Source organism: Chelmon rostratus, chromosome 19, assembly GCF_017976325.1.
Source record: "Chelmon rostratus isolate fCheRos1 chromosome 19, fCheRos1.pri, whole genome shotgun sequence".
In the NCBI taxonomy this organism is placed as follows: domain Eukaryota; kingdom Metazoa; phylum Chordata; class Actinopteri; order Chaetodontiformes; family Chaetodontidae; genus Chelmon; species Chelmon rostratus.
In genome coordinates, this window is record NC_055676.1 from 18,693,036 (window position 1) to 18,717,804 (window position 24,769).

Consider the following 24,769-nt stretch of genomic DNA (forward strand, 5'->3'; position numbering starts at 1 on the left):
GGTGTGTTCAAGGATGCTCTGACGTCTGAGTTGGGTGTTGAAAAGCACTGCACCCACAAGCTATCGACATGGAATTAAGTCCAGAAGACATACACTACACACACGTGGACATTGTGAAATAGATCCTGCTGCTGCATCAGAAATACAGCTGAAAAGACAAGTAGCTCATGTATTTCCTTTGTTGGCTGCCCATGATGACAGTTTTGAGCTGCTTTACATCATTTTAATTGCAAATATGTTTGCTGAGCAGGCTGGAGATTGCATCCTGACCTGACTTGCAAAAAATTACACGCAACTACTGGATGCCTGCAACTGCTCTTGCCTCCAAATTTTTGTCCAGTGCATGCATGTATTGTTTTCTGTGAATCAAACCCCACTGAATCCAATGAATCCACTCACGATGAAAACGTATTACTAGAGGGCCAACTAATGAGTGTGAGCATATTTAAAGGTTATAGTTGAATGAATGCCAGCCATAAATAGTATCAAAAATCTGGTTTGATATGATAGAAAGTGTTGAGAATTGCAGCTTTAATAAGGTTTTACATGTCTTTTTTTAATGAGTGGAAAGCCCTGCCTGTTTGTAATGTGTGTCCTTCTCTCCAACTGTATGTGTGTGTGTGTGTGTGTGTGTGTGTGTGTGTGTGTGTGTGTGTGTGTGTGTGTGCGTGTGTTGCAGCTGCTGTCAGACAGCCAGATCAACATGGTCAAGGTAGTGAACTCAGTGAGTGATGCTCTTAACGCCATGCAGAAGGAGAACGTGGGCCTGAAGGCGCGTGTCAAGGCTGACTTGCAGAGGGCACCAGTCAGAGGGGCCCGGCTCAAGGGCTGCTCCAACGGTAAGAGAAATGAGGCGCGGCTAGCCATCTTTGTAGATTTGTCTGTCTGATATTCAGCCTGTCCCTCTGTCTCTGTGTAAAGAATTTATACATCACTGACCACCTGTATGTTTTGACCTTCTACCACTGTATTGTGCTCAGTGTCGTGTCCACCCTCTGTTAGCCTGACTCCATTAGTCTGTAAAATTATATTCCAGTGCGGTCTGTCTGTCATCTATCTTACCACATATTCATTCAACCCAACCTCGCCGGGTGATATCTGTAGGTTTCCCTTGGCTACATCTCATCCACATTATCCACTGGCCTTGGTCGGGATGTGGAATTTTTTATTGTACATGGGAAATAACTTGCATGTCCACCGGGCCTTGTTGCTGAGAGGCAGAGAAAGGCCTGAGGCATCAGTCCACCGGAAGGCTTTTAGCCGGGCACATATCTGTATACCTTATAGCATTCCCCTGTTGGACATGCCTTGCATAGGTAGCCAAGGACCACAGAGCCAAGGCTGTTGCATGCGGCACACAATAACAGAGAAAGACAGAGTGTTCACATGTTTGTGTGAGCAGCGCAACTTTTGAATTTCATAAATGCTAGATGCAGACATCGCCATGTAGTAGGAGCTCAGGAAGAATAGAGGTACGACTACAAAGCTGCTGAAGGCATTTGCATGAGGCGTTTGAGTGTTTTATTCTTACAAACTGTTGAGGCCTGTGACATCATCTGCTGCTGGTTCCTAAAATCCCTACCTGCTCCTCATGATGGTTTGAATATGCACGTCTTTTTTGGAGTGAGCTTGTATGTTCTAAATATGACAGACAAGAATTCGAACCAAGCTATGTTTTTTTATTTCAGGTGCATCGAATGCTCCAGTTCTATATTACGTATTGTACAATTATTGTATTTATACTACTATAAACTGTAGTACCACCACCTTGTCAGATCAAGACCTTAAAGATTAGAGCAGCCAAACCTTTACCCAAAGAATTAACAAAGAATTGCTGTCCAATGAAAGCCATGTGTCTCCAGTTTTGGTGATTTTGAATTGTACTAAATACATAAAAACTACATAAACTATAAAAAGTATTCAAAAATCCACCGACTTTTCTGAAAATTGGCTATTTTATTAAATAGTTAACATATTGGAAATAATAATAATATTAATAATAATAATAATGATGATGATGATGATGATGATGATGATAAACCCTATTTATTACTTTTCTTAACAATGTTACAAAGTGCTTTACAAAATAAAAATACAAATAAAACCGGATAAGGCAGATTCAATGATAAAAAGGTCATAAATGCAGGAAAATAAAGACAATAAATGAATAAAAAGCGATTTAGATCTAATAAATAGGAATAAAAACAGCACAAATAAAACATATATCAAACATTTCCAAAAGGTTTCACAAAAAGAAAAGTTTTAAGATGAGATTTCTGCCTGGTTTTCGTAGGACAGCTCACAGAGACGGGTTGTAGCGCTGTCCGTGGTGCTGAACCACTTCAGTGGTGGGTCAGCCATCTGTTTCACACAGTTTTCTGCCTGAATCCACCTTCTAGAATTTTCCTGCCTTAATGAGATTATCTGAAGCAATCAGTGCATCACATGCAACACGGCAGAATTCTGGGTGGCAATAAATTATGAATCAATTGATAGAGAAATGATCCCCTAGCAGAATTGTTGTCTCACAGGCGGCATTAAAGCTCAATTGTGGGATAATTTCTTCAAGCTTTATTTTAATTTGTTGTCTTCTGGCTCCATATTAATGGTAGTGGCGACAGAGGCAGAAGCAGTACCGTTCCCCATTGCTTAGGAAGTCATTAGTCAATTTATGAGCTTCATAGAGTTCTCCCCCCACGTATGCACATTATTTGGGGAGAATAAAATTACAAGAGCCCATCACAGTGTGATGCAACGAGATGTGTGGTCGCATCACAGCTTTGAAAAACTCTACAGAGAGTAAAATAATATTTTATTTGCAGGGCTATTGTTTTGCATTTCATTTGATTATGCATGTGTTTGGGTTATTATGTTTATTAGGGAAAGTGCCTGTGTGTCCATAATAAGGCATGATTATGTATGAGCTGGATGTATTTTCAAAATCCATCCCTGTATAACATGGTGGAGTCAGCATCCAGGACAAGGTTGCACTGTTGATTACGTCAACCCTGTTGTGGCTGCTGAAGTTTTGGCTCCTGTTCTCATTATTTCACACTGAGCCTCCTGGAAGGAGGTGTCCAGCTCAGTCAGCTGTCTGTCGGAGATTACGGCTCATTATTTATATATATTTTTCCCCCTACATGAGAAGTTCCACCGTTTGTGCCAGCGCTGTATGGGAAAGAAGTCCTAACTGTTTGCTAAAGCCAATGAAGTGTCAGCCAGTTTTACTCTTAAAGCTTAAAACAAAATAAAAATGCACATAAATTATTGAGATTAAAAAAAAAAACAGTTTTGTCTTTTTTGGGCATATGGGGTGACTGAAATATGCAGACATTTTCATTAGCCAGTGTGCAGAGCAGATCCAGTGACAGCACACCGCACTGTGGGATGGACTTCATGCTCACGCTGATGGCTTGCATTTATTATTTCTCGAGACAGTGATGTGAGAGAGTACGGGAGAACAAACATGTCCTTGTTTACTCTCTGTCATGTAACGTGATCATTCTGGAGAATTACCTGCGTCTTGCTTTAGGTTGTGGGCAAAGGAGGACAGCATTAAAAAAAATGATTTGAAAGCAAATTCATCGTTCATTTAAGCGTTCATCAAATTCATTGTTCTTAATGTTAATCTTGTCTGTCAAGAATTCAAGTCCTTCCTCTCGACTAATCTTTTTTGAATATTCTTAAAAGAGCAGCAGTTCTTACACACTCCTTTCCTCGCAGCAGAAATACCTGACCTGACATCTCATTATACTGTCCTGGCCTCTATAGATGCAAGGGAGGATGAAATAACAGCTAAATATTAAAATAGCTATTATTTGCAGTGGCAGACAGTCTCCCTTTGTGGCTCAATTTGTGGCTTTTACCTTTTATATTGAGCAAGGCGGTAGCTAATTAAAAAGAACCATGGTTCCCAATTAGCCTATAATAACTATTTTGCAATGACAATAACACTGAGGTTTCAGGGAGTGACTGTCATTTCATGTATATTTGACAGGCACTTGGTCCTGTAGGTATCCACAAAGTGCTTCAATCTGAACTATTTAAAGCAGAGATGTGCTAAAGCTGTGTAAACGTGCCCAAGGTTTGCCTCGCAGGATTCTTTGAAAGCACTTTCTCATGTCTCAGTATTATATGATATAATGTGATAATAAATACTATGAAATAAAAGCACACACACACACAAAGGTGCTTAGGATTAACTCCATGTTGTGTTCACATGTATCTATACGCCACCAAATCCTCCATGAAATGTATTTCTGTGCAGGTTTCTGCACTTTCTGCTCCTCAAAGCTGCATTCAGGACAAACTCGAACAAAGCAGCCAGCGGCAAGTCAGTGTTTTTTGTGGAGCACAGCCTTGACATTTTATCAAAGGCATCTACAGTGAGCTAGAAAACAGCAGCAAAAACAACAAAAACATCAGCGCTCATAACTAAAGACATCTTCTCTAAATGCCCGTGTATATTCATTATGTAATGCATCCTTGTTTTTATTGTTATGGAAGTCTTGTGTGGGTTAGCTTGCTTTTGGCTATCTTTTAAGTAATCACAGCTCTTCCTATTAGCATTTCAGTGTTAATATATCTGATGTACATGCTTCACCAGACTGACAGAAAATATGGTGCATGTACTGACACAACACTAGCACATGTATCCATTTGGAATTCAGTGTTAATTCTGACATATGGTCGGTGTCCCAGTCACTGACCATCGAATACATCAACTGATCACACCACGGTGCGAAACTGTATGCACATAGACACAACAGCACAATTTCAATATCCCTGCACAGCTGTGTGCATATGTGTTTAAGTATGAGGCTCAACCATGAATATCTTTGACTGCCTCTCTGTCCCACTGTGCCTGTGAATATTTGAACTATTCATCTCTGTACTGTTTGCGTTGGATTCCCATAAGAACATATTAGATTCTCAAAGTTATATGAATCCAAACCTGACAGCAGTGAAGCCCTTCTCAGCTCTGACAGGGTTTCTGAGTTGGATGAAACCACTGCAGAAGTCCTATTTTTCAGTTCTTGGACTGAGCTGACTTCGGCGTGCTGTTGCACAGCGGCTCTACAGCTGAAAAGATTTCCAAAGGGAAAGTCCATTTTTGTTGTCAGCAGTGAGCATGCAAGTATGCAAGTATTGGCCTGACAAGTGGTAGATTCCTTTATTGATGTTATTTCTGCTGCCACATTAATTATTCAGTTTCATGAGTGTTGCATTTTAAAAACAAAAGAGAGAGAGCGCCCAAACATAAATAAAAAAGATGTAGGATACGTGCATGCTTGGAAACAGTGCTTTCCACTAGATGAGCGGTGTTAGCCGGAGACATGGTGCATTTAAATGAGTTCAGTTCCTACTGTGCAGTGCCTGCGATGTCAGAGTGACTTACTTTGAAGGGTTTATGCAACTAAGGATTTTGTCGCCAAACAGATGAGATTCAGAAAGGATGCTGTCCTTAAAGGTTCCAGCACACCGCTAACACACACCCGAATTGAACGTATGTGCATCTCTCGAAACTCAATGTCTGCAGGAGAGAGTGTGGCTGGGTTTTTCTCGTAGTGAACGAATCCCATTAAAAGACAAAAACCAACAATGAACGATGCTGTCATTGCATCCAAAGCCTGACGTGCTCTAGCTTATTACTCTGGACCTGCATTGTCCAAAAACGGCCATTGTTGTTGTTATTAAAAAACACATCAGTGAGCCACATGGCACTGAATGATGTGTTCCCTTATTCCCATAAAGTCTAGCATTCCCGTGAGGCAATCCCGCATCCTGCTGTTATAAATGCTGGATAATGCATCAGATCCACTGCCAACAAATGCACATTTTACTCCTGGTCGCTACACAAACACCACTGCAGTGCCTTGCTGTTCTGGGAAGTTATTCAGCTCTCTCATTGTTGCATTTCAGAAGGAACCAGAAGGTTCAGAACGTCAAATACTGAGAGATAGACGCATTGTGGGCTTTGGTCTTTTCATGGGATTTGTTGACAGTAAGAAAATATAGAAAATCCACCTTATCCTTTAACTATTTTCCCTTTGTAGGGAACTCCTGAGTGTACAAAGCGCAAAGATTATAAAGGAGCAGTGATTTCAAAACTGGGATCTATGGACACACGCCAGGAAGAGACCGCTGAGAAATAGAATCGTGCTCCATCATGAATAATGCTGCCTGTCTACAGGGGGCAATGTAAAGGCAGTGGAAGGGAACACAGGACTCGGACGCAGGCAGATTAAGTTCGAGCAAAGTTTACTGTGTAGCTGATGAGACCAGAAGCAATGTAGGCAAGCAAAGACACTATTTACACCTGGCGTTAACTTGAAATTTGCCCGATATCCTGGATAAAGAAAAGCATGTGTTAAGGCAAAGCCGTCTGGCTTGCATAGTGATCGGATCCCAGGTGCAAAAGCAAGCTGTACAGCATAACCACATTTGAAAAAAAGCAAGCCCAGTAAAGACACGCATATAGCAATATCTTCCAATTCTTCCCCTGCAAGAAGTCATTTAAAACTTAATGACAGCCATTCACTGCATTGCTTCCAGGTGTGAATGGGGCCAAACTCGGTAATGGTCATTACAGGCAGACACAGACAGCAATGCACAACGGACAGTTTGGCCGGGAACTGTGGGAAAGTGGCCGGTATGTATGTTGGAGAGCTAATTAGGGGATTGGCAACAGGTGCGCAGGTGAGTGTGGCAATCAGGTGATGACTGGTGGCTCTATAATTACAGGAAGATTTAGTGACTGGCACACAAGTGATTTGTGTGATTTTTTTTAGGCAGGGCATGGCAGGGAAGTTTTTGTGATGCTCCACATGTCAGATTTGACCTTTTTTTGGGTGAACTAACTCCTTAGAATGCACTTAACACTGTTGTTCAGCTTTGAAATGGAAAGGTGCGCAATGTGAAGAAAAAAAAAACCTAAAGCAAAAACCCAAAGTGGACCTGGGGTATCAGACTGATCGCAGTGGGGGTCCTCGGAAGAACAATTTCTCTGCTGTAAGGGATCATTAAACTGAAAAACTTTGAAAGCCCTTGTTACAGAGCACCAAATTCTTAAATAATGATGATGGTCTCTTTTTTTAATGTCCCATGGAACCCAGACGGCTTCGGCTTCCTGTAATGAAAAGCAGAACTGGGAAATTCTACCATTTATGTGTGATGATGATGAAAGTCGGAGCTAAGTAGTCGAGGCTCACACAGAGAAATGGAAAAGCTTCGGGGAGATGAAACATTCCATGTCGTGTAGGGACTGCTAAAAAAAAAACGGCCTTTTTTCGAGAAGTCTGTTTCAAATTCGGGGGTTTTTGACCCGGCGGAGGCCGGCATGCATAATCCATGACATTGTCCCCATCACAGAGTTCCTCTCCTGCTTCCTGGGGAATAGATTTTGTATCCCTTGTGTAAGACGGCCTCGGCAGTCACAGACAAGGGTGCTGCTGTTCTGCTCGGCTGTAGCTTACAAGCTCTCCGTCTCTCCTCTCAGCACTGACTTTGCCTGAACTCCTTCTCTGTCTGTCTGTCTCTTATACACTCCCTCTGCCTCTTTTTCAGTATCACTCCGACGTATAAGCCTCGTCACTAAGCCGTGCTCCTTCCTCTCCGACTTCCATGTGTCTTGTTTTCTCCTTTATCCCGCATCTTGTGTTATCTCAAATCCCCGTCTCGGCTATATATCTGCTCCTTCTCTGCGGCGTCACGTCGGCGCTCCACCCTCGCGCCTTTCTGTCTTCATTTCGACCCACTCGCGTTCCGAGTTTTCTTTTTTTTACTTAGACTCCGTTGTCCCGCTGTGTCATCCATCACCCGCCCATTCATCTCATCATCCAGCTTTTTTTGTGTCTTCCCTCTCTACCTCCTCATTGCTTCTTCAAGAGCCATCCTTTTTGGAAAATAGTTAACAAAAGCGAGCAAAGCTAACATTTTGACGTTTCATTAAGGGTGAATTCAAAACTTCTCTCCTGCTCCTCCATGTTTACATGCGCCTCTCCGGTGTTAGCTCACACTCTTCCTCGTCTTCTCTCCATGACTGATTTGCTCCAAGCGCTCCTTCCCTTTGCGAGAGCCCTCATTTTCCCCCACTTTCACCTCTCCCCAGGCTCGCGTCCCCGTGACTGCGGTGATCTGTACGCCAGCGGTCAGCGAGAGGATGGCATCTACTCCGTGTTCCCCGTTCACCACCCCGCAGGCTTCCAGGTCTACTGTGACATGACCACAGACGGAGGAGGCTGGACGGTGAGTCAGGCGAAAACACACACACACACAAGTATTACAGTCGACACACAGACACAAATCTCATAAGCTCTGTGCTCATCCGCCAAAAATAGAAGCATTCACTCAGTCGCCACGTTCTCACCAAGGTTATAATCAAGATGAAAAAAGGGGAAACTGAAGGGAGCTGAAAGCCTTTTTGCTATGCGTGCTTTTCACAAATCTGCTTTTATTTACTAAATAACCCAGAAATAAGACTGAGACGCAGAGGAGGAATGTTTCTAACTGCAGCACCAACATTCAAATCAGAGTCATCCAGTACATGAGGTTCAATGCTGTTTTCCCGGGCACCTGCTGTGATTCTAGCTGTACCGCCTTAGGAATCTCATGTATCAATCTGAAAGGGTCTCATCAAAGTTTTATCGCGGAGCAGCGAGGAGTTTCATGTGGGCCCGTTTGAAGGCAGTCCATTATGTTTTACGCTGTGCTTTTCATTCAGGGAGGCGGAATATTAATTAGTCGCATCGAAGTGGGAATGTCAACAGGTGGAGTGGCGAAAGAGAAGCGAGTAAAGAGTAGCGAGACAGAGAAAGGTGATAAAACAGAGACCAAGAGGCACAAGAAAAGCGCACCCGATGAATCATGGTGACATTTTTTTGTTTAGTGGGCTAAATAAACGGCGCCATAATCGCAAAGGTGGAGATTCAAAACAGAGTGTAAGCTGCTGCTGACAACCGGTCGTAAATCTAATATATAACGCTGATGCTGGGATGTTTTTCCTGATAGAAAGATGGGGTGACTTACAGTACCGTATAGGCAAGAAATGTACAGCCAGCTCATAAAAATACAGCTTCCATTTTTTATGTGCAAACCAAGTTGTCACTGCACTTCAAACTCAAGAAAGAGAAACTTTTCCCATTATAGCTGATGAATCTGACCTGCTTATGTTTTGATTTTTTTTTAATCGTGCGTTCTTCTCTTTGTATAATGATATTTTTGAGTGGATTTTGTATTATAAGAAGGTGACATGGAGAAAGATAGCTGGAGTTTCTCTTCTTTTTTTTTTTGTCTTGATCAAACATCTGTCAGCTGGCTGGCCTTGCTAAAGTAAACATAGTTGTTTAAGTGAGACTGTATACTGGAAGCGCTTTGTCTTTTGGGAATGAGAGACAGCGAGGTGAACAAACATTGACACGGAGCTGTTTGAAGTTATATTTGGAAGTGCGGTTTAGATATATTTTACCGTGAGTGCACACGCACCATCTTGCTGGTTAGAACCATTTATTTCCCTTTGTTCTGGAGTGTACTGTAGCAGTCCTCAGGGAGAGCAGAGCGGCTCTTAATAGAGAACTGAGGACTTGTAACACTTAACAGAGTCTGAAGTTTCGGCTACATGGATCCATCACAGCTCAGGTTTTACAGGTTGTGACACATTTAAGTGAAGCATCCAGGGGCTGATTTTGGAAATACGTCCACAGCTATGGAGGGATTGGTACAATGACCTGTTATGGAAATAGTTTCCGCTTTTCTCATGTCATGCAGAATGATGCAAGCAGCATGAAAGGTGCTCCACATCCTTAAAGGGAATAAATACATCTACTGCACTTAGTTATAAAGACAGCCTCTGCTCGCTTCCTCCAGCTTGTGGGTGTGATTCTGCCTTGATGACAGCATTTTCATGAATATCTTAAAACGTCTAAGGACGGACATTTTAAGGCTTCCCTCCTTAAATGTGCGAAAATATTATGAAGGTGTGAAAATGTACCCATATTTTCTGAAAAAATGATTTCTCAAGCCTCTAAACAGCTTTGCTTGCAATCTTTGGCTGCAAACACATGCAAATGTATTTATGGTTTCCACTGCTCTGAACTGTGCGACCATTAATGCTTCTACAACAATAATTGCCAAGTATACTAAAAAAAAAAAAACTAGCTAAATTTGCTGATCCCATTCTGCCCACTTTCCGCTACAAACACATACAGCGCAGCACATCTCAAACTTCAACTCGAGTCACTGTTATATCGGCATGACAGTCGATTGTGTGTGTAGGGGTGTGTGCTTCTAAATCGGTGACTAACTGTGAGATAGGCAAGGTCGTACCCTCCTATCATCAAATAAAACGAGACTGTCAGAGTGACAGAGTGCTTAGCACAGCATGATGGAATAGAGCTACATGCCAGCCTGTCAGTGGGTAAATGCTCGTGTGTGCGCATGAATTGATGTTTGTTTTAAAAAAGTGTTTGCACCTGCACAGAAATGACTTGTGAGCGCGGCTCTCCCTCCTCTTCCTCTGCTAGTGTTAAGTATAATGCATATTGTCCTATAAAAGGATTTACATAGCAGCTCAGATTGAAGCGATAATGTTGCAGCAACTTATCCTGCCTGGTGCGTTGAGCTGATTGTGATAACGCTTGATCCTCATTAAGAGATCAGCGTGGTGCAATCCAGCAGGGGCAGGTAGGGAGACGGGATGCTTGGTGAGTTGAGTGGCTTACTGTCTGTCTGACGGCTGAGCTTAAATAAGGAATGAGCCATATGCTGCCGCCTCATTAGCATACTTTGACATACCGTAGCACCGTTGCAGAGGCTGCTGCAGACAGACTGAGAGATGAGGAGGTTACTTAGAAGAGCGATGGAACGGAGGAGAGGAGACAGCGCGACTCAGGAGAGACAAAGAAGAGAGGGCTCGATGGAAACGTAACAATCTGATGTGGAGAGCGAGAGGAAGTGATAAAATACAGATAAAAAAGCACAAAAGGGGAACAGCAATTTCATTTTTTTTCCCACACTCTGAAATGCATTAATTCCGATATGACCTGCGATAAAATCTCTCTGTTCAATTGTATTTGCAGTAAAAAGGTGGCCCTCAGGGAGCCTCGGGGATAATGCAGCTGTTTTAAGTAATGGTGACAGGGGGAGACTGGGGATCTCATTTATAACCGTCACGTTTGCGCAAAACGTGGCCTGAAACAGGAGTGCGCTGCTTCCCGTGCAAATGTTGTGATCTGGAAAAACAAACCTGAGAATGTGTGCACCTGTACGTGAACTCTGACCCATTGGCGTTGCAGGTGATGAGGTGTTGAACTGAAGCGAGATTGCATTATGCTGCCTGTCACTAATTTACCTTAATATCAAAGTTTATTCGAGATCCACATCATCATAAACAAGCCACAAAGCAGCAGTGCTATTCCTGCCTGCGTTTGCAATGAGCCATAACTGCTCCTGCAGCGCCTCTCAATTCGGAAAGATATAAGAAGGCTCTTAAACTCAAACTGCTTCCTGACCTCCACCTCACCCGCAAGCACCTCTCGCACCTTCCTGTGTCAGAAAAAAAATCCTTTTCTTCGTCCTTCCTTCCCCTCGGCTGTGATTCACCGACAGGAACCATTGATCAGCCGGCTCATTTGTATGCATGAGCATTCACGTGGCGCTTTGCATTGATAATTTACGGATGAACGTGGGCGTGAAGAGGGTGGGATATGAGGCCCGATCCACGTGGGCATACTTCCAGGTGGACTGCGATATAGAAAGTGAACATCGCCTGACTGACTGAAGATTTGTTTTGACTGTGCGAGCATGTTCATATCTCTGTCTACCTGCAGGGTTTGTGATCCAAAATCATGACGCCCGCAGGAGATTTCCTTTAGATCCAACATAAATGTCACATAATCCATCAGTTATTGCCGTTCATAAATACCACAGCTTCTGATTTTTAAAAACAGGCAGGTAGATAGTAGCTTTTTCACCCGCCCATCCATACTATGAATCACTCATATTTCTACACAAATCATAGTGCTGCCTCATCAATATGTTTTGCTGAATGGTTTAAGTCACTTTTTCCCCCAGTCATGGCTTCAACCCTTCAGGTTCTTCCGGAGAAAGAGAGAGAGAGAGAGAGAGATGATGGGAAAGGAATACAGAAGGAAAATATATGATGTACGTAGCTCTGATGTGTTGCAGACTAGAGGGATAAGGAGGACAAATATGCAGTAATGAGTATAGACTGTTACCCGGGGTTTCTTGGCTGTGCGGACACTGTGATAATGCAGAACACGAGGCCCTGCTAACACCACTGAAATCCCATGAAAATAGGGAAGAACATTCTGAAGGGCAGAATGACTCATAGATCACATATAGCTATTTTTTCCGTTTGTTTAGTGAAGCCAGGCAAAAGGAAATAAGGGTAAGCAATCTATAGGTAAAGCTATCTTTTGCTAGCTACAGCTACTGAGTGCCAGGTGTTTATTATAGACCTGCAAGATGTGCCAGATCTATTTTGCCAGTCGAGTGTGTTTGCCTAATGGAGCTGCCCATTATATCAGCGAGGAGACAATAAATACCATCGCTTGTTGTAAAATATGCAGATTGATTTTAAGCTTACAGTCTTTTTTGTCAGCCGTCGGAGTCAGGAAATTTCAATTTGGGCACAGCTGTGCGTCTTTAGTAGAGCTGAGGTGAGGGTGTGAGCAGTAATCATGGCAGCGAAGTGTGATGTCCTGTCAATCAAAGCGAACGTGACCTGAAACAAACTCATCTTTAAAGTGGCAGCAATAATATTCTCTCTCATTCGAATGAAAAGCTGGTTGCATAAGCAGTAAAATGCATTATTTCTCAGTTCAGTACACTCAGCGCTGCTGGAATGAGCGGAAGCTTATGGTGGCTCATGTTAGCTAATGCTATATGCTGAGTAACTGATATTGGTGAGTACAGCCACGGACTGTATGACTGTTGTTCTATGTGTGATCCTTTTACATAAGCATGCAACATACCAACTAAACCTTTAATGCAAGTGTAGTTACCACGTGTGGCCACAGTGGCCGCTGTTCAGCAAAAGTAGCCTCACTTTACTCCATATCAGAAGAATAAGGTGCCAGGAAAGTCAAGGAAATTCTGACTCTGAACAACTGTACGTATGTATGTATATATGTATATTGTATATATGTATATATACACACACACACACATGTATATGCAAACAATATATATATGTATATATATGTATGTGTGTGTATATACATGTATATAAATGGGGAGAGAGATCTCTTTTTGCAGTAACAGGTGGACTATATATATATATATATATATATGAGGGTTATCTTCACTTACAGTAAATACACTCTAAGTCATTACTGTATATTTGAACAACTAATGGACAGAGAAGAGAAGAGAAGAGAAGAGAAGAGAAGAGAAGAGAAGAGAAGAAAAGAGAAGAGACATGAGACATGAGTACCGGTTGATGTGATTGGGTGAATGGTTGTCAGAGGAAAATGGTCAGTATTTCTCCACTGCCATAACTCACGCCCTGGAGACTATCTGACCACAGAGGTGGGAGGGATGATGGCAGATAGGACATAAAAGAGCTGTCATTACTCTGCCCGAAGCCCCATCAAAACACGCCTACGAACAGGCACGCATCACACATTCTGCTTACCTTAACAAAAAGAGCGTATTAGACCATACACCAAAAGGACATGCGTGTAATCAAAGAAGCGTTTGTGTCTGCGTACGCTAAATGTGTCTATGTATGTGTTTACAGACCCACACACATACTAAAATATGTATGCACACGAGCCCCTCACTCAGATAAAGTAATCCTTTGGGCATGTGGTCTACCTGTCTCTGCAAAAAGAGATTTCAATTGCCATTTAAATACAGCCTTGCGGCTTAGGGTAATGTCTTCTATTATTACTATTTTATTTGTTAAAAGGAAAGGACTAAAAATGACCAAGGCATTAATAATGAATGAGAGTAGATATATCAGAGTGCAGTGTGGGGCTGCATTATCAAATGGTGCTTTTATCAGAAGTACTGCAATCACTCTCAAATATTCAATTCAGCTAAGAACTGAAATGTAAAAGTTTGGGATTGAATGTACGATTGTGTGCATGTTGTATCACTCTTTTAGAGGCTCGGAGTGCCTTTTGAGCATTTCAGAGTGTGCGTTATAGGCTTTTCAGGATCTCTATCTGGCTCACAGGCTCTTCAATATTTCATCTCTGTTAGTTTATTGGTTTGGAAAAAAAGAAAAAGAAAATCCAGGAGGGATGTTTTTCCCGTTGTGTCTAATCTGTAAATGTTTTGTAAGGCAGGGAAATTGAAAACTTCAGATTGCAATCTAACTTTGTTCAAAAGATAATTGTTTTCTCAATGTGTCTATTGACTTTGCTTGACTGTGGGTTTATTCATGTGCTTTTTGTCTTTCTTGTTTTCTCTTCACAACAAGGATTTAGATATCTTTTTGTGCCCTCATTAACTGCCATGAGGAGTGTCTACCAGTGGTGTTACCACAGGTAGTGTCAGGTGCCCTTTGGGATATCACTGCCATTAGCTGGGCCTGGGGGCAGGTTATGTGAGGAAAGGTTAGACAGCTGTGTCCATTCAATGATTCTAGATTTCCTCTCTGTTACATGCACAGGCACAGAAATAGGACACCCTGTAGTGCTGCGACTCTTGAACCTATGCTCTGTATAGTTGGATTTCTTTCCTAATAAAAGCTGAATTTGCTTGCAAAAGAAACATGTTACTGTGAAAACTTTGTGTTTTACGTGCAAGAATACTCAGATTACTCAGTATAGGCAGTGCGCCAGTATAGACATATTTTGGTTTACAACTGATATTTTCTGTATTTGACATATTTCTTAGCCATGCAAGCAGCACAGCCCCAGGGATGGCAGTGTCGGACGGACGGTCCACCCTTTGGTCCTGACTGAACTCAGCACCTATTGCATGAATGTTTCGTACAGATATCCACCCAACAACCTTGGTGATCTCCCGGCTTTTGCTTTATTGCCACCAGCATGTCAGAGTTTACTTTACTTTGAAATATCTCAACATGTACCCGATGGAATTGCACTACCATTTCGTACATGGTCTCTGACTTTGGTGATCCCCAAACTTTTCCTCAGGTGCAACATGGGGTTGACTTTTGTGGTTTAAGTAAAATCAACTACTGGATGGATTGCAGTGAAATTTGGTTTATGCATTCATGTCTCCTATGGGATGCATTATAATAACTGCAGCGGCCGCTGACTTTTACTGTGGCACCATCATAAGGTCAAACTTTCTGTTTGTCCAATACAGCAATACTGCAAAATCAATCAGCCTGAGCCCTACTCTGTGTTTAGCGATAATTAGCAATCGCTAGCATGCTAACATACTCAGGCTGGTAAACATGGTTAACATTACATTTGCTAAACATCAGCATTGTCGTTGAGCTTCCTAGCGCAGCTGTGGACTCCGCAGCCTTATTTTAAAGTCTTTTTTTTTTTTTACTGGGTCATTGTTGTGCGCAGATTTAAAAATGATATATATTTAAAATCTACCTGTGTTAATCTGGTTTCTCTTAATCCCTTAACCCAATAAGGGAAACCAGATTTCTTGTTTATGTGTTTTAAAAATCAGGTTACTGCTTAAAGCCAGGAATAATCTTTTTACTTAAGTCCATGTAAATGCAGAAATCGCGTTTGCATGTGTGTGTGTGTGTGTGTGTCTGAGCGAGCGAGAGAACGAGTGTTTGTGGCTGATTGTGTTTCTCCTTCTGTTCTTGTTTGCTGCCGCTGTGTTTCGAGCACATCTGTCTTTCTGATAGGATTATAAAACATTCGCCAACAGATGTTTGCAGTCCTCTTTGAAGATAGCAATTCTGCAGACTGCTGTGGATTTATGACTGCTTTCATCAGACACTGTTGAATTTGTCACCATATCATCAATATTCTTAACAATGTACTCAAATTGTTAGCAATTCCTCCGCCGGTCTGTTTGGATCTATCTTAAATCTATAAAAAGAGGTGTGAGCTTGCAGCCTCTGGAGCTGATTGTATTAGCCTCAAAGCTTGCTTCATTTATTTATTTATTTCCTGCTGTATTTCTGCATTGTGCTCAGTTGAGTGTGTGTGTGTGTGTGTGTGTGTGTGTGAGAGTGTGTGTGTGATGCACAGATGCACAGCTGTGCCCGAATTTGAATTTCCTGATGCGTGTGCTTCTTTATTTCTGTACTTTTCAATTTTTCCTCTACATTTTGTCTGTCCCTCACGGCTGATGTATTAATCTCTCTCTGAAGACGTTACCAATTATCTTCAGTTAGTCAGTATAGAGCAGCGGTACTCAGTGACATCTGTTGCCAAAGCACCAAACATATAAACATAGTGTGTGCTCAGTGTTTACATGCCAGGAGCTAACAAGCTATTGGCACATTTCCTATTTTCCACCCTGTCACATGCCAGATTGTAAATCTCCCCCAATCAGCTTTGGAGTGCTTGTGTTGATTCTTCCCTGTGTTCTGGTCTGTCAGTCGGGGTGTCCGTCTGTGCACGCCGTGGGCCCCCGCTAGTCGACAGAAATCCTGCTGAAGAGCTTAAGGCAGCTTGTTAAGTAGCCGTCATCTACTGCAGAGATTACAGGCATCTTAATGTGATCATGGCCTTTAGCAAGTGTTGGGTGAGATGGTCAGTCGAGATTTCCCTGTTAGCACTATTTGGCCATTTACTGAATCACAATGCTTGTGGGTCAAAAGGGCAGCTCAGGTTCACCATTTGCACCGTGGCGGATGCTTACTGTGAGTGATACAATTACATGTGCATTTACACGTCAAGTTGTTGTTCTCATTCCTCGCTGCATCGAGTTTTTCCTGGAAGTCGTGGAACACAGATCTCACTTTTCTGGAGAACTGTCACAGAGTTCTCTTGAGTGGAGAGGAGGAGTACAAGAGACTTTTAACTGTCAATACAAAACATGTTGCAGCAACCTCTCTCCCCCTCAAAGGTTCCCTCCTTCATCTGTATGCGCCCTTCTGCCTTTGCGCTGTACTATGTTACCATACATCAATAAAAAAAAGGCTGGTGCAGAGAGTATGGCAGGGAGAAAGACAGCGATCTGAATGTTCAACTCCAGCTGTACAACTTGCCAACTTTCACATTCAAAAGTAGGGACAGTAAGAAAACCGAGTTGCTAGAATTTTTAATATCTTGGTGTAGCTTTTTTAACATAGACAGAAAACACACAAAAAGCACGCCCGGCGTAAAGTTTGTGTGCAAGAATATGTGATATAATTACGCTGCTGCATCTTCTGGATGTCTTCACTAACTCATAAACGCTCACCATATTGTGAGCTACCACAATTAAAGAAATTCCTCACGCTGACGATGTTTTTTGATGTAGTAAATATGTGCTGCTGCAGGGACGGTGGAGGTAATTCTGAAAAGAGTCGTCTTTGAGGGATGCGTTGTTTAGGCTTTGTGGAGCACACAGAACTGCCTGTATAAAGAATTAATTACCTAAGAGCTGCAAGGAAAAGGGATCCAGTAAAAATACTGCAACACGGAGAACAACATGGAGGCTGATGGAGAGTGCAGGAGCTACACGATGAGAGGAAGTGTCCCTGAGTCAGCCTTTATTTTTACTCGACAGATTGTGAACACAAATAATTTGCATTTCAGTAGTAAGAAATGAAACTTTTGTGAGGCTTCAAATGTTGCACTTTTGTTCAGAGTGGCAAGAGAGGTGTTGATTCGATTCTATGGATGTCCTGATCATCATGATGCTGATCTGAGTCCTTGAATATTGCAAATCTGCCGATACCGAATCTGTTCTGATACTTACATTTGCTTAAATTTTAATTATCTGACAGATTGAAATAACAGCTGTGGCCTATATTCATTTAAACACCTTATTTTTCACAAGCTACTTGATCCAAATACTGAAAATTCAAATCTATTACAAACTTATGAGCTCAGATCATTGGTGTGACGTGGATGAAAAGTTAAGGTAGGAGTCCTGAAAATGAGAGGAGACGTAGCACTGCGGGATCCACCAGCTGAACACATGAACGCTGTAGTCGAGGAGAGCAGCGCTGTAACACTGGCAGGCGGAGGTGACGAAGCACACTGCACAGGAAAGACAGGACTGGATTTTGATTGGATTTTTTTTTTTTTTCCTTTTTCCATCCATTAAAATATGTCCGCATTGTCCCCCATTACCGATCTTTAAGATCAGCTCGGGACATTTCTAGATTGTACCGCAGAGTTGAAATAATAATGCATTATTACATCAATATCACATGACAGCATTTTCTTTCATGTGGGCCCCGATATGTGTGACTGCACCGGCTTCCATTAGCTATCATTACTGTGTTTCCTGCCAGTATACTAATATGAGCACAGGCTGGAGACACTATTGATTTTGTGGGTCATTTTTTGGATGGTTCTGTGCTTTATGTTGTGAAGCACTGAGACCTTGCTCTAATAAAATGGCTGCTGTGTCACAGCTGCAGTTCTCAGTACGTACGGCTGCGACGTCACCTGCCCCACACCCGTATATAACAAGTCTGCGAGCTTCTGACCTTGAAAGAAGCAACTTTGATGTCAGGAGCTGCCCTCCAGCCAGTCATTGTGTGGAAGGATTTGTCAGCAAGCGTCCCAGAGGAAACTGTGTTTGTGTCTGCGTGTGGCGGCGGAGGTGGTGCTGTGGCCCGAGCTCAATAAAACACAGCAGTTTGAGCTACAGTGCAAAGAGTGCGTGCATGCACATTTATGGACAAACACAGCGGGAAGCTGAGTTTTGTTCCTTTTAAAGGTGAAATTGAAAAGCTGTTGTTTTGTGGAGCTAACAATCACTTTTGCCGTTTCGTTTTTGCCGCTGCTCTGACCGCCGTCGGGAGCGAGTTGCCTCTGTGAAAGTCAAAGCACATAGCACAGTCCGCCTATCTGCCTCTCGGCCACGCATTTCTACATGTTCTTCACCTGCATGTTATCAGCGATGAAACAGGCCAGGAGCGACAGAACTTCTTCGCAGCACCCACAAACTTGGACATTAACATTAACGCCCACACGCTTCTACAATCCTGCATGTGCAACACAGACACACACACGCACACAAACACAAGCAGTGGTGCAAACGTGTAAAACACACATTTATTGAGCAGATAAAGGCATATATGTGTACACATGCAGGAGACAATAGACAGACATTTGTATATGTATGTGACCCACTCCCAAAATCTCCCACTTCTCACTTTAGACCGCTGCCTTCCCCTCTTGAAATGAGAAAGAAAATGAGTCCCTGTAAGCTCCATGTCTCCAGGGATCACACACACACACACACACACACGCACACCCCCACACAGAGACCTTCAGGGTCAACATGCAATTAAACCTCAGAGGGGCTCTCCAGTCTTAGAAGGATGCTAGACATGGAAGGAGGCAAGTCCAGCAAGGCAAGAGTGTTAACCTTAATCTGAAGTGAACTGCATGCTGGTTAACTTGCTGCCGTGGCGCACTGCTCCATGTGACCACCAGCCCGTTTCTCACTGCAGCAGTGACTCACAGTAGCAGGTACTGCTGACGCACTGGCGTCTCAGGCTTTCTGTCAGAGCAACGCCACAGAGAGACGCCAGCAGAGGCATGAAAGCCGCCTTCAAAGATGCATGTTGACCCAAAACGCCGGAGCTTCCAAGCTGAAGGCTAAAACTACTGTACACCTAAATTGAACATGCTGGGTTTGTCTTGTAATTGTTTCTTGTAAATGGGGTCTATCTGCATCAGTGGAACAATGGTGGTGTGGGAGCATGCTGCCATCCATTCTCTATTCTTTTCATCTCAAGCCTCAGACTCTGTCTCATGTCAGGTGGCTCTGCAGTATGCATGCAGCCAGAAAGGCTTTGACTTTTTCAGAGCTGTGATAATGTGAGTGATGAATTGTTCTCAGAGGCCGTAGATGATATGAATAAAAGTTAGTGGCTTGAGTTATCGTTTTCTAAAATCTTCTCATAACAGCTTACTGTAGTCTGAGAGACTGTCTTTGGTTTTTCTGAAGTTTCTTGTGATTTGTTGGGTTCAGGGGCCACTTTTTGTCATTTTCTTGCCTCCCACACTGCTGCTAATACAGCGAGTGCCAGGGGAGAGAGAAAAAAAAACAATTAATTATGGATGAAAAGGAAAGCCTAATTCCCAACATAGCGTTATCAACTCGCAGTCTTCTGTGTTTCAGCTCATTTGAATGTCGGGATGAGGAGGGATCAGAGAATGAGGGGGTGAGATAAGGCAGGAGAGGTCATTATTTCAAGAATTTACTGACATAAATGTTGTTTTACTTCAACCTGCCATTGCCCTCTGAATCCAAGGAAATCATGTTTTATTTTTTTCTTCAAATCTTTGATATAAATCTCACCAGTTAACCCAAGCAGTCATTTAAAAAAAAAAAAAAAAAACCAAGGCCAATAATTTCTCACAGTCCTTGAGTGCCACGCTGACATATCAGTAACATGATGACGGTGCATTGTTTCCACTGTCAAATGCTGCAGCCTTTTCCCCAAGGTCTTTTGATTAATCGGGACATCACTGAAGTAATGGCCTTATTAACAGGATATCAACCCCCTGCGAGTCATATCATTTAATATCACCGCCGCAAGATTTCATAGAGGTAAACATGCTTTATGAATCTTTTTTACAGAGCAACATGTTTATTATAAGCCGGTGGGATAACAATGTAAAATCACCAGCGAGCACACAGAAAACACGACATGCTGATGTTGTTGCCACCGGGCTGAGATAAGTCATCCCGCAGGATAATCAGCGCGCTATAGAGGTGCGTGACACTTTTATTCATTGCTTTATTATTTACGTGTGCGTTTTCTAAGATGCACAGTCAAGAGACTAAAAATCACAACGCATATGTCTAGAATATGAAATCCCTGAGATCTTGTTTCACTTCGACTAACCTCATTCAGCTGTCAGACCCTGTGACTGACGACGCTTGATGGCGTGCGTTAAAGGTGCTATTGATAACATTCAGCCACTAAATGTCCTTCCTCCCTCATAGCAGGTGGAAAAGTAAGGTTACTGCCGCGTCCCTGTCGCTAGCGCCACTCACACACATACGTTACGATATAAGTACACAACATAAGTACTGTTTTATTAACTGTGGTTGACATTACTCCATCTGTGCATTAAGCTGTTCTGTAGCGCTGAATTGTGTAAATGAGCCAGGCTGCAGCCCTGTGTGAATGACTGATAACATAATTTATGTATACTGTATACCGCACATTAATATTGAAATCTGTAGAGATGATGTATAAACTATGCACTAGATAGATACAAACACAGAAAACAAATATACTACTGTGCCGCCGTGTCAGATCTCAAACCACACAACAGGCTCTGAATAGACCGGGGATACAGTGTCTTATATGAAATCATTTGCAAATGAGTAACACAAGACTACAGTAGATGATTTCTCATGTTAGGAACAGTCGCTCACTCCGTCATATTAATTAGTTTTAGCTCCGATTCGGATTTAATGTAAGGAGTCAAATGCTGCAGAACTGCCGGGTTAGATTTCCGTGTTAGCTTGAGGAAGTTAGGAAGTATAATCGCTGACATCGTTACAGATTACTGGGACACGAGTCTGATGGTCTAATGCACCGTGACTGGAGTAAAGCCTGTGAGAGTCTTACGCAACAGCTGATAGAAATGCCTTTGTTTCGTTATGTTTAATTGATAACGTCATGCAGCCCTCCGCACACTGCTACCACTGGCCGGGGGGAGGGGTTCTGAAGCAGAATAAACAATTGCCAATTTGTTTGTTTCAGTTGCGCCAAACATGGGGATAAATTGATTAAAGGATAAGTCAGGTGGTATTTTATAGTTTTCTTATTGTCAGCAAATTTCATGAAAAGATCAAAACAACGATGAATTGTTCCTACTAACCTGTATTTCCTGTGTAGCCAAAGAGGGATGTATTTTATGTCCCCGTGACATTGACCTCCTTTTGGCCAACAACTATTAAAAACACATCAGCCAGCCACAGTTACACTGGCTGGCATGATCCATCATTTCTATGAGGGCAGCCGCTTTATTGAGTATTTATGGCAACAGGACGGTGTTCTTGGGATTGAATCAAAATAAACTGGCTCGCCGAGTGCGTATTAATCCGCGGCTGAAAATAGTCCCCAACAAATGCATCACGTACTCCTGTTTGAGTAATATTTGCTATAAAACTAAAAAATGCCCAGCTGTTTTAAGCAATCATTCACTGACATATCTGAGTGTGTGTATTGGTCACAATTTACAGAGAAAGGGATCAAAATTTTTAGTAATGTCAGTATTGGCCTCAAAAATTCAGTATTGGTTAGGCTATATCTTATTAATTAGTTATTATTAAAGGAGTTTTAGCTGCTTTTGTGTCTTACTTGTATGTGGTGGCTGGAAAGGGATGAGGCTTATGCAAGAGACCGGATATCTCTGGGAACATGAATGGGGAAACTACAGGAGCCGCTGGGTAAAAACGCCTGGAAATGCCTGAGAAAAGTCATCATGTATCTGGAAAAAGAGAGGAAATCAATTGTTGGAATTACGTTGGAGCGATGCAGAGAGCTCACAATGAGGAGATGAGGAATCTTGCTTCCTTGAAAATAGGAAACCAAAATCCCTAGAGACTCGAGATGGTGTTGATAAGTGATGATGATCCAGTAATGATGATTAAGATGATCACAATGAAGACAATTATGAGGATCAAAATGATGAGGATGAAGATTTTGCCTTTGCTCTGCAGGATTTTGTTCTTTTTATGTGCTGGATGTTAAAGGCAAACACGGCTGTTGGTGCCATATGGGGCCTTGTGGTATGTTAGGGGATTAGTCATGCTGAACATAAACTGTCTCATGGAATTTCCTTTGTCATTTCAACATTAACACAGCCTTCCAACAGCAAGCTCTATACTGTTTTCCATCTGCATGCATTTCCTCTTCGGGAGCACGTTTCCAATTTCCCTTCATCCTCCGCCTGACACTCGGTATGTCAGCACTTTTAATGGATAGAGGTTTTCACCGGGTGATACAGATGCTGCACCATCACACTGCCAAAATATTTGCTATTATTTCCTCTGTTTCTTGTACCGCAAAGAGTATGCTATGAAAACCCCCACCACATAATTTCTCCACACACCACTGCTTTATGTAGAAATTTCATCTCTCTTCGTGTATTTAGGATTATTGTTCTATGAATATAATCTCTTCTCTGTGATTTCAATTAAGGATTCAGATTCCATAGCGATTTGATTCAAAGTCGGTCCAGATTTAATGGATTCCTTTTATTAGCTTCCGACAAATTGCCTTTTTAGTGGGAAGAGCATTTACATTATTCATTTGTGAAAGAGCAAGCATTTATGAGTTCATTTAGTTTAGTTCTAGATGAGCTCAGCGACCGAGAGTGGGACTCGGGATGAGTCATCACAGATGGGGATGAAACGCACTGTGTGAGATGAATCCCATGTGACCCCTGACCCCTCGCCTTGCTGTCTTGGCTGTGTAGGTGATCCAGCGCCGGGAGGATGGCTCGGTCAACTTCTTCCGAGGATGGGAGTCCTATCGGGAGGGATTCGGCAAGATCACCGGCGAACACTGGCTCGGTAAGTGGCTCGGGTGTGCGACTGTGTCTGTGCGTGACTCAGGTCGCGCAATTCCACCGACTGGAATAACCTTGGAAAGCAGACCTTTACATGACTTTGCAATCTTGATTAAAAGGCTTTAAAACCATCACCTCATCATCAAGAACATACCGAGTGCCACCAACATGAAATCGCTCCAGCTCAAAGCAGAAAGAAGAAAGACTCTCGCTCACAGAGAGTGCAATAGTTAGTCATGGTGATGGAGCAAGATAAAGAGAAAGCCGAAGAGAGGCAGACAGAGAGAAATTTGATGACTCTGACCCCTCGCATCATCAAGAATTCAGCAACAGCTACAGTTCTGTGACAATGAAAGCCATTTCAGTGAAAGCGACCAAGAATATTTCAGCAAATTAAAAGGTGTGTGCAAAGTGCACTCCATGAGAGCTGCCTGTCTCGCACCAAACAATCACGACAAGCCAAAAAGCCCGGCAGTTTGATATTCAATTAAAATATTTTTTTACACATGACAAACATAACAAGAGTGTGATTTAGTTTTTTTTTTTTCTTTTAGCATTTTCAACAGTTGCCTTCTGCTTAAAATGTGTGTTTTTCAGCGCGCTTGTCCAGATCCTTGTTTCTCTTGCTGGCAGCATGGCACATGCTGTAAGTCCATGCCTCCCCTCGATTTGACAGGAAGAGAATGCCAACAAAGAGTGAATTCAGCTGTGAAATTATCGACTCCATCAAAGCCAAATCCCTCGTCTTCGCACAGCTTCTCATTAAATGTACCAAAATATTCCTTCTCAGGGGAGGGGGCTACTCCTCAGCCTCATCGCGGTCATTCTCCTGGCTCAAAGTTAGCGAGTGTCCCCCACAACATATTCAGTGCATCTTTATGGGATTCGACTTTCATGTAGCATTTTTTTAAATTATTTTTATCTGTTTGCATTCGTACTCCAACATGCAAATAAATAAATAAATAAATAAATAAATAAACCCCGGGGGCATGAAAGGGTTTAGAAATCTACAGCTTGTTCTTTCCTTCACAGAGTGGCCTTTTAGCTTCTTTTTAATTGGCCTGACATTTACTCAGGTAAGAGGAGAGCACGAGACAGAGCATGAAAGCAGGACTCTCACACCAAGTGTGCGTGAAGGCTGAGAAGCAAGA

The 24,769-nt window shown here is 42.5% G+C and overlaps 1 protein-coding gene across 1 annotated transcript in view; it reads left to right on the forward strand.

Annotated features, from left to right (window-relative positions):
* The window catches only part of fibcd1b (fibrinogen C domain containing 1b), a 94,672-nt gene that overhangs the window by 40,332 nt on the left and 29,571 nt on the right, over nt 1–24,769 (forward strand). The window contains exons 4-6 of the mRNA XM_041960403.1: nt 680–839; nt 8,111–8,247; nt 23,526–23,622. Of these exons, the coding sequence (XP_041816337.1) occupies nt 680–839; nt 8,111–8,247; nt 23,526–23,622 (394 nt within the window). The remainder of the gene's footprint in view (nt 1–679; nt 840–8,110; nt 8,248–23,525; nt 23,623–24,769) is intronic.